At 49.7% G+C, this 10990-nt stretch overlaps 1 protein-coding gene across 4 annotated transcripts in view; it reads left to right on the top strand.

The window, feature by feature from the left end:
• Positions 1 to 3341: 3341 nt before the first annotated feature.
• The window catches only part of CHRDL2 (chordin like 2), a 33606-nt gene continuing 25957 nt past the window's right edge, over positions 3342 to 10990 (top strand). For all 4 annotated transcript variants that reach the window (XM_007173736.2, XM_007173733.2, XM_007173735.2 and 1 more), the window contains exon 1: positions 3342 to 3855. In XM_007173736.2, coding sequence (XP_007173798.2) covers positions 3774 to 3855 — 82 coding nt within the window. In that variant the 5' untranslated portion in view covers positions 3342 to 3773. The remainder of the gene's footprint in view (positions 3856 to 10990) is intronic.

The raw sequence follows: 10990 nt of genomic DNA, 5'->3' as shown, positions 1-10990 counted from the left end.
CAATGAGGGGAATCTCAGAGAATCAGATTTCAGTTAAAGAGCTTTCTAACAGAGCTGTCCAACAGTGCAATGGGCCACCTAGGAAGGCTGTGAGCAAGTTTCCTAAGGCAGAAGCAAGCAGGTGCCAGACAAACTTGCTATGGGTAATTTTTTTTCCTGACTAGATTTTGGAAAAATTTATCAAATCTCCTTTTTAAAAGGATATTAGATAATATATGGACAACCATCCTCAACAGCATTTCTACAGATGACACAGAAACTTTCCTCAAGAGTTTGTTTCTTATGTCAATCACTGATTAAAGCTGAGGGCAATAGGGGTGCTGAAGGCTCTCCCATGAGAGAATAATATCACTGAGGTCTTCATTCCTTCATGAAGCAATTATTTACCCAGTATCTTTGTGTATCAGGGACTTTGCTAAATGTTGGAAATATAGATATAAATGAAAACAAACAAACAAACCCTGCCCTCAGAGTGCAGGGTAGAAATGCAAATATTTACACTTCAACAGTTAAAATACAAATTGCTACCAAAAATTCACTTTGCCTGGGGGACTCAGAGAAGGCCTGAGAGAGAAATGCCTCAGAGCTGACTTTTGAAAAGTAAAACAAAATTCACTAGATGAAGGAGGAGAAAGATAGTCCAGGCAGAAGGAAAACATATACAAAGCTATGGAGGTGTGAAAATGCACGGCCAGTTTGGGAGGTGAGTGGCTGGTGAAAGTATAGGGTAGGTGGCAATGGTGAGTAGGAGCCAAAATATGTGTGGTCTTGAATCCAATGCTAATGATTTTGGATTATAATCCATAAATGATAGGAAGTCAATAATGTTTTATCCTGTTATATATTTAATAAACTTTTTATTTTGGAAGGGTTTTAGATTGACAGAAAAGTTGCAAAGATAGTACAGAGTTTTTATCTAAGAACCACAGATCTTTCACCCTGTTTCCCCCAATGTTATCATCTTACATAGGCATGGCACATTTGTCAAGACTAAGAAACCAATGTTGGTACATTACTATAAACTAAAGTATGGACTTTATTCACCAGTTTTCCCACTAATGTCCTTTTACTGCCCCAGAATCCAATCCAGGATATCACATTGCACTTAATGTTATATATTTTTTATTTCCAATAATGGGTTTTAAGTGGGAAAATGATGTGATCAGATTTATCAGTAGAAATGATCAACATAATCCTTATGGCAGGTGTGAAGAAAATAGATTGGAGGGGCCACACTAGGGGCAGAAGACTTGCTAAGAGGCTGTTAAGAAAGTCCAGTAGGGGATGAAGATGGCCTGACCTCGGAGGACAATAAGGATGGAGAGGAGTGTTGAGACCTTTTTTGTCTCGTGGTAGAGACCTTTCCTGAAGTAGAATGGACAGGATGTAGTGGAGGCCAATCTCAATCCACCTCTTTTACCTAAGACATGAATATATGTGTAGAGCAGACTTAAAACAAAGATGGAGAAAGGAAAAGAGCTCTGTCCCAAGTCCTTGGGATGAGGTTATTTCTGCAATTAAACACTAAAATGGGAATTCCCTGGAGGTCCAGTGGTAGAACTCGGCACTTTCACTGCCAAGGGCGAGGGTTCGATCTCTGGTCAGGGAACTAAGATCCCACAAGCCTCGCGCAGAGTGGCCCAAAAAAGGGGGGCAGGGGGGAGGGAGGACGCAATTAAACACTAAATTTAACTCTGAGTGCCCTGAAAGCCTAAGCAAAAAGGGAAACTCAAGGGAGAGGAAGTGGCTGGCCATGTTGGAGAAGGAGAAATTAAGCCTGAAGGGCACCCAGGGGCAGATCATGTTTGTCTCTATTTCGGAGAGCCCTGGGGAAACTCTGTTTCTGGGATCACTCGTTCCTCCAGTGCTCTCTGTTCTTGGAGAGCATGGACTGGCCACACAGTAGATGGGGAGCACAGCCATAGCCCGGGAAGTCATCTTTACAGACACAGTCAGAAGTGTTTCAACCTGGAAATGTGATTCCCTACCAGAGTGGGATGTGATTCAACATCCCATCTTATCTCTTACTCCTCCCAGTCTTCTCCCCTCCAACATTCACTGGAGTTCCCAGCAGCTCTGCAAGAGAAGCTGGGCAGGAAGCTGAGGTCCAAATTGGGGATGGATGAACTTACACAAGATGTCCAGGCTAGGGAGAGAGCCAGGACAAGGGCCCTGCCCTTTTGAGTTCAGAGTTTGAGTGTTTCTTATCTGGACTGAGCTGGTGGTTCTCTTCTTAGGTCCTATTAATTCATACACTCATTCAACACGAGGTATGGAGCACCAACCATGGGCTGGGATGGGGAGCTCTAGGCTTTGCCCTCCCAGAACTCACCTTCTGGTAAGAAAGACAACACTTTGACAAAAAGCTCTTACTCAAGAGGACTGAGTATGACAAACATTCTCAGAGAGGTGCAGGCCTCACCTGCAGAGGCAAAGGAGAGATTGTGTCCTGCTTCAGGACTGGGAGGGGGAAGCAGAGGAAGACTCCCAGAAGAAGAACCAAGGATCCCTCTGGGCTGGATTTCAGCTTGGGCATGGTGTCTGTGGGTTCGGGGCGTTGGGGGTGGGGGGTGGGTAACTGCTAAAAGCATTCCAGGCTCCTGGAATTAGGGCCCCTTCCTTTCGAGATCTGAGTGCTTTGACGTTCATTATCTCATTTCATGTTCGAAATAATTGTGGGAAGACATTAAAATATCAAAAGATACTGAAGATACTAAGATCCCAATTTTAGTATCGGGATCTGGGAAACAGACTCAGGTGGAGTGGCCAAGTCCACAAACAGAATTAAGAAGAGCAAGTGTCCCGATTTCATCCAGAGGCGGAGTTCCGTGCACGCACCGCCGAGTTCCCTAACCTGAGCGCCTCTCGGTTCCTCAGCCCGCTTCCCCTCCCCGACTCGACATCTCATCCTTCCCCACCCCCACGTCCCACCTGAAGCCTAACTGGGTTCGGTCCTCCTGCACTCTGGGCGCCGCGGGGAGTCAGGGGTTAAAACCCGTGGCCCGGGTGGCTCCTTCCCCCTCCCCAGCCCCCTCGCCTCCACTCGGCGCCGCGCCTGGAGCGTCTGTCCCAGAGACCGGCACTAGAGAGGAGGGGGAAAAGTGGGCCTGTTTCTCGGGTGGCCAATCCACCGAGCCCGCGGTGCCCCAGAGGAGGCGCCAGCGCTAGGCCAGCGCCAGGCCGGGGCTGCCTGCTTCCCGCGGCAAAGTACAAATGCGCCCGAGCGCGGCGCCTGGCGCCCTTGGCGTGCACAGCCGGCCCGCGCGCAGCCTCCCCCAGCGGCCGCCGCGCCGTCGCCGCCGCCGGTACCGCCGCCCCGCCGGGCCCCAGGACCCCGCGGCCCGACCCCGAGCCCAGCGAGCAGAGGGCGCCGGCCGCTTCTAGCCCGCACGCCCGGAACAGCCCGCCGGTCCCGCGCGCCTCGCCCAACGCTGCGCGCTCGGTGGACCCCTGTCCTCTGTCTTTCTTCTCCACCCCTCCCTCTCACCTTCTCCTTTGCTTTAATCGCTTTCCCCCCTTGCATACCTTCCTCTATCCCTCCATCTCTTTCTCTCCGTTCTCTTTCCACCTTCCCCTTATTCCCACCTTGGACCTCCCTTTTTGTCCTCACCACCTTCTTCTCGACGCTTCTCTGAATCTCCTCTGTAGCAGCCGCCCTCCCTGGGTCTGTGCATTGCTTTGTGGCCCTGTGCCTCAGTGACCCCCTCATCTCGTTTTCTCCCGACTCCCCCTCCCGGCTCAGTGCCTGGGGGCCTGGCCCTGGGGAAGGAAGGATGGTTCCCGAGGTAAGGGTCCTCTCCTCCTTGCTGGGACTCGCGCTGCTCTGGTTCCCCTTGGACTCCCACGCACGAGCCCGTAAGTAGCGGGGTGGGTGTGCTGGATGGCAGAAGAGGGATGGGAGACCCGGGATGCGCGGGAAAGTGCCAGGACGTGGGACCCCAGACTGTTCTGACAGCCATCCAGGGAGCACCTGTACCGGGAGGGTGGAGACTTCTCTGCGGACCAGTATGGGCTCATGAGTCTGGGAGACTGGGGGGAACTTGGCAAGACTCAGAGCCAAGGGGGCTGCAGCCATGGACCCAAGGAGGAGGGAACTGAGAGCAGTGGGAGAGAGGGCCGGGCACTGTGCTTTTTGTGGGGGAGGTGGTATGCTTATTCCTAGTAGAGAGTCTGGTATGTTTGGCTGTAAGGGTCTGATGAAGGCGAAGAGGCTATTGCACTTAAAGAGAGCCAGTGGAAAGAAAGAAGAGCTAACTAGGATAACTTTCCCATTACTTTTCTCTTTTGATGCTCACAACACTCCCATGAGGTGGGTATTATCATTTGCATTTTACAGATGAGAAAACTTAAGCTGAGAGAAGAAACGCGCTCAAGTTTACAGAGGTAGTGAGCTATCCAAAGCCAGGACTCTCCAGTTCCAAATCCTATGCCTTCTTCCCCCGTGTCCCACAGCATGTGGAAGGAACCCTGATTTGGAGTTGTGAGACACTGGAAGATAGCAGGGCACAGTGAGATAGACCAGGGTCTTCACTATCCCAGATCTGTTGAATACCAGCTGGTAGGAGGCAGGCATGGAGGGCATGTCTCGGAGCCTCAGTTTGCTAATCTATAAAATGGGAGTGAAAAATCCTAGGACTGTTCTGAGGATTAAATTCAAGAAAACATGGAAAGCAACCAGCACCAGCAACTCGCTGGTCCATGGTAGGTTCTTGAAAAACATGTTCCCTAATTCATGCTTTTCCACTTAGACACAGCGCAACCGCAAACAGTTTATATAATCTCTCTGAACCTCAGTTTCCTCACTGTTTCCACAATAGGCTGGTGGACCGCCTCCCCATCTTCTGCCAATCTCTCGGAATGCTGTGAGGATGGAAAACAAAACCAAAGATTCTCTTAAAAAGAAGGAAGGAGCTTAGTTCAAACCCTGACATACCCAATAAAGAAACCGAGGCCCAGGGCAGTGGTCTGCTCCAGGTTACACAGGGCGGAGCCTAGGATGAAACCCCAGTTTCCCAGCCTAGAGCTCTTTCCTCTCCACAGCTCAGCTCCCCCATCTCTGCCTTCTTTTGCACGTGACTTTCTGGAGCCGGCAGTGCTGGATTTTGTTTCATTCTTGTCTCTGATCATGAGGGCAGGCTACATGTCTGGTCGTCTCTGGGCTGCCAGCAGCATGAGACTCATAGAAGTCCTTAGTAACAAGTCCTGAAAAGAGCCCAGGGTTGGTTCAAGTCCTGGCTCTTCCTCTTAGTAGCTGTGTGACTTTTCATAAGTGACAACTTCTCTGAGCCTCAATTTCTGCATCTGTCTAAGACCCATACTCACCTGGAACCCGAACACTTCATGGGAGGATTAAAGGAGGTGACTGTGTTAAGTGCCCAGCACAATGCCTACTACTCAATCAATGTCTCCTCCCCCTCCTGGAGCCCTGGAGGTTTCCTCCTAGTACCTTCCTGTTGTTTCTTAAAAGAGACTTAGCACAGGAAGCCCTCCATGCCTGCCTCCCTTCCACTTGGCACATGGCTCTTAACCCCCAAGGCTTTTCTCCAAATTTCGTTGCCCTGGATGTGTCTTAGAAAGATGTCCTAGAATCAGATCTTTCTGCAGATTGCTCATGTCCTACCCACACCTCTCCTCCTTGCCTCCCACAGTTTGTCAGCCCTCTACAGCCTTGCTTAGGTCACACCTCTTCCAGCAAACTCTCCCTGCCACCTGATGCACTCTGATCTCCCCTCCTCTGTGCCTCCACTGGCCTTCGGGCCATGTTTCTCACTAGGTGCTGCCAGTATTCCATCTCCCCTAGTCTGGAGCCTGGTTCCCGACATGCAAGAAGAACCTCAGAGCAGAACTGTTGAGTTAATGTGAGGTGGACTGGTAGTCAGAGGGGTGTAAGATTCTGGGATGTCAAAGCCAGAAGAACCTTTGAAAATCTTCTACCCCTCGATGTACCAATCCTTATAGTTAAACTGAAGCCCAGAAAGGGGGAGTGACTTGCCCAAAGTCACAAAGCAAATTTATTAAAGCAAAGAACAGAGGCCTGGATCCTAGTCCCCAATTTGTCACTTACTGGTTGTGTGAATTAGGACAAATCACTTTCCTTCTCTGAGCCTCATTCTGTGTAGTACTAACAACCTATGAATCTAGAAACAATCCTATAGTCATTTGCCCAGATCTTATGTGAAGATCTCCTATGAAGACCCTCATCTTAGTTTAGTAAGTTTAGTTAGTAAGGTCTCGGGCCTGTTATAGGTAAGAAATCTCCTGGTGACATCTTAGGTGCTTTCAGAAGTGGTACCAACAGATGGAAATTCTCAAGCCCGTGTGGTGTCTGACTCCTGAGGTGGCCCAGTCCTGCAGAATGCCTAGGTCCTGTGAACATGCGTGGCAGCTTGCTCCTTATTTAAAGCACAAGGGTATTCAAACAAAGGTTATTCTATCCTTGGCTCTATTTCCAGCCACAGATTGAGCCTTGATCCTAGCCCAAACTGAATCTCAACTCCAGCCACAGGCTGAGGCCTAATCCTCAAACACTACCATAGATCAAACCCCTATTCCATTCCCAGCTAGAGCCCTTAGCCAGGGTGAGGTCCCTGACCTGGTCACTGACCAGTACTGTTGCCAGTCCCAGGCTGAGCCGCATGCGTACATGATGTCAGTCGCTTTGGGCACCCATCCCTCCCTTCTGTCTGTGGAACAAGAACCTGCCTAGTACCTTGACTCCCTCTCCAGTGCTCTCCTATGTCAGCTCCTCTTCTTTGTGCTCTTTCCTTACTAATTGTGCCCTCCACACCCCCCTTTAAGGTGTCCAGCACACTTCTGCTTTCTCATCTCTCCCTCCAGCCAATCCTGACTTCAGGAGAGAGTCAGTTATCAGGTAAAAGCATCGGCTCCTCTATTCTATCTCCAAGGGCTATATATACTATGGGAATCAAAGTTTTTGTTCCCAGGTGACAAAACCCCAGACCCCATAGGCAGAGACGGGGCGGGAAGGGAGCTCCCATGGTATGATATGGTACAGAGGGCAAACTTGGAATCAGGAGGTCAGGGCTCCAGCCCTGGCTCTGCCACCAATTCCAACTGTGACCCAGGGCAAATTGCCTTTCTCTGCCCCTGAGATTTCCCCAGCTGTAAAGTGAGATGGTTGGAGTCAAATAGATAATCATTGAGGACCATTCCAGCTTTAACATCCCATGAATCTAAGACTCTAAGAACCAAAGATGCTGTTGCCTTGGTTCTGAGTCTGCTCTGACCTTTGGAAAAGGGAGGTGGGAGAGTGTGGGTCGGCAGCCTGGTACTCCTGCCCTGCCAGGGAGGACTGGATAGACAGACTGATTCTCAGACACCAAGAGAAAGTGCCTAGAGGGCCGGGCACAGTGAGTTCAGAGGGCTGACATCTGGCTCCAGTCAGGCCCCTCTCTGGGTCTGTCTAGGAGGTTCTGCACCTCCTCTCTCCCACCAGTAGAGGTCTCTGTCTCACTCACTGGCTTGCCGGCTGCCGAGCCGAGCAGGGCAGCAGCTGTGCAGTTGCTCCAGCTGTTGCACCTGTTCCAGGACTGGCCTCTCAAGTTCCCCCAGCCGCTGGCCACGGTGCCAGGCTCTGGGAGAGGGACCTTGAATCCCTTGGACTCCCAAAGAAGAGGACTGGCATGGAAGCAGTGCTGCTGGGAGGTGCAATGCAGAGATCATTGCAGGCATCCCCCTGCCTCTGGGCAGGATCCCATCCCAGAGAAGCCTATTCCACACTCTTCTGTTGCAGTCAGGATTCTTCCTTGTGTCTCAGCTAAATCCTTTCGTTTGCAATTTAAAGCCATTTCTTCTGATCCTGTCCCTTAGGGTATGGGTTTTCCTATAATCAGCCCCCACCTACCCAGATCTGAAGACTGTCATTGGAGTTCTTGCTAGCAAAAATCAATGATCTTAGACAAGTCCCAATCCCTTTCTGGGACTCAGTGTCCACATCTGTAAAACAGGGGATTGGACATCATCTCTCAATCCCTAACTTTCTAAGATTCTGTAAGTCTATAAATGTACATGTCCAAGGCAGAATGGAATGTAAATAGGGTCTTCTATGCCCCCTGACCTTTGCCAGGCAACAGAGCTGCCTTTCCTGGTTTGAGGACTCTCTCCTTTGAGGTCCTTCTATGCTCCTGAACATCTGCCATGTGCCAGATAAGAATTCAGCTTCAGGGAAGTGAGGGCCCTTTGCCTAGGTTGCACAGCTCAGCCACTGAGGAGCCGAGGTTTGTACTTCTGATTCCCTTCGGAGGCCTCCCCCATCGAGTGCCAGTGCCCAGAGCAGAGCTTATGTCTCAGAGGGGAGCAAGTTTGTTTGTGTGAAAAGGGAACTATACATAAATAAAGTATGGCTGATTGGGCGTGAGGGAAAAGATGTGAACGTTCTCACATTCCCTCGCAGGCTGGCTCTCTCTAAGGTTTCCTGAGTTCTCTCAGGCTGGGGACAGGCCAGCCACAGTTCCAGCCCCAGCTCCACCTAGTGCCATTTTCGTGGTCTTATCCAGCCTCTCCTGCAGCCCAGAAGTTTCCTTCTTGTCTTTTCTGTCTCTTTTTGGAAGAATTCCCAGCCACACTACCCACTCCTGACTACTCCATAAGAGAGCTTTATCGCAGCATGAGGGTTTCAAGGCAGAATGTGCATTGACCTTGGATGGGGCAGCTTGGGAATTTTGACGTACACGTGAAGATCATGGAATCGCTCAGCCGCATACCTCCCCAGGCTCCTGGCCTTTTTGTACATGGTGTTTGGTTTGGTGGGTAATTTGGGAGTTCAGATGATAGGAGATGGAAAGGGGAGGTCAAAGGCTAATTCCTGTTAGGTGGCAAGATCAAAGTGCCTAAAGGGATTTGGCCCTCCTGTCACATCCTGAATTTCCCTTTTTGTTAAAGCAAGAGGTTTCCAGGATTAAGGGCCAGCAATCCCCTCCTCTTCCAGAACCTCCCTCAACTCCATTCAGCCTCTCCCTGGTCTCTCTGATGTTTAAAGCACAACATCATGCATTCATTTATCAAGTGCCAACTCTATATAGCCTCTGCACGGAACACTGGAGATACAAAAATGAATGAGATCTGGTCCTTGCTCTCAAGAAACTCACAGTTTAGTAAGGAAGAGGAACCCATTCAATAAGTATTTCTAATCTAGTATGATGAAAATTGTGACAGAGGGCTGAACTCAGTTCTGTGGGACCCCACAGGAAGGACTGGCCAGTGGCCCGGAAGGTTTGGGTGGCTTCACGGGGTGGCATCTAAACAGGCTTTGGAAGAATGAGGAGTTGGTCAAACGTTGGAGATGGGGGATCACATTCCAGGTGGAAGAAACAGTGTGTGTAAAGGCACAGAAGCCTGAAGGAGCGTGGGTGGGGGCTGGATGGGGGGAGTGAGAAATTTAGCAAGAGAAGGTGAGGCTTAAAAAAGGGCCACCACAGAGAGTTCTGCTGGAAAAGCAGGTGGGAGCCTGCTCGTGACAGGCTAGGGTGACGTGATAACATTGTGACAGATCCCAGAGTCTGATAAACGTTGCTACCCTGAATTCAGATTAGGTCAACCCGTCTCTACCTTGTTAACTCCTTCAAGGTCCAGCTCAGGCACCTTCTCAGGGAAGCCTTCCCTCAAGCCCCCATGCTTCCACTATTTTAGAACTTGTCAGCTGTATGTATCCTATCTGTCTTCTTCATTAGGCTGTAAGCTCCTTGAGGGTGGGGTGGGTGTCTTATTTAGTTATGTACCAGGCCCATGGACATGTATGACTTGATATACAAAATGCTCAATCAGTGAATGAATAGCAGGAACTAATGTTACTATTACTAATGATAATAATACATCAAAACTAATGACAATAACATTTACTGCCTGTTGTGCTAAGAACCCCACATTCACCTGTTTATTCAGGCCTGAAACCTCAATCCCAGCCTTGACTGCTCTTTCACCCTCTCCACCCACATCCAGTCTGTCTGAAAGCCTACCTACTGTACCTACTTAGTGTTCCTCAAATCTGTACTTTTGCCAATCAGCACTGCTCCTGCCTTGGTCCAGGCCAGCATTATCTCAAAACAGATGACTGTAACAGCCTCTCCCTGGTCTCTCTGCCTCCAGTCTTGCTCTCCAAACCATTCTCCATTCCTGCAGACGCAGTGATGATTCTAAAATGCAAACCTGACCATGGGCACACCCCAGTTTAAAGCCTTTCTGTGGCTTTCCTTTGCCCTTGGGGGTCTCAAGGCCCTTCGTGAGCCTCTGCCTCTTTCTCCAGCCTGATCTCTGGCCTCTCATCCCTGCCCTCCCATTTTCTCCTCCAACCTTTCTGACCACTTTCGTGGCCGTATCCCAGCCCAGATCTGTGTAGGCAGAGGTGGTGTTGAGGGAGTCTGGCTTGTGAGTGGGGCTAGGAGAGTGCAGGAAACCACAGGAAGCAAGGTTGGTGAGGTTGAGACCTGGGAGATTTGACCTTAATGGCAGGCACCATGATGTTCATGCCCTAATAGAATTCTGGGAGTAGAAGGAATACCATGAGGAACGGACTGTTAGGGAAGTTTGGGGTCAGCACCCAGGTCTGCTTTCTGTCTGTTTGTTTTTAACCTACCATTTAATTGAGCATCTAATACGTGGCAGGCATTAGGCATATTACACATATTATTTGATTTAATTCTGCAATAACCCCCAAAGATTATTACTAATCTCATTGAACAGATATGGAAACTGAGGCCTGGAATGTTTAAATAGCTTGTCTAAATGCAGGCTGCAGATAAAAGCCAGATCCAATTTGAACCCCAGCCTATTGGATTCTGAAGCCAGAGTTTGGGAACTACATACACACTGGGTGAGGGGTTTTGAGGGGTACGAGACCTGTCCCACTTTAATTCTTCTTTGTCTCTCTAAAGCCTGGAACAGGGCCAGTCGTCCTCCTCAAACAGAAACTTCCTCCACTAATGTCTTTTTCCTGGGTTAGACATCACTGGCGGGGCACGTTAACTCTGAAAGT

The sequence above is a fragment of the Balaenoptera acutorostrata genome, chromosome 9 (assembly GCF_949987535.1).
Source record: "Balaenoptera acutorostrata chromosome 9, mBalAcu1.1, whole genome shotgun sequence".
NCBI lineage: Eukaryota > Metazoa > Chordata > Mammalia > Artiodactyla > Balaenopteridae > Balaenoptera > Balaenoptera acutorostrata.
This window is presented reverse-complemented; position numbering and strand designations above follow the sequence as displayed.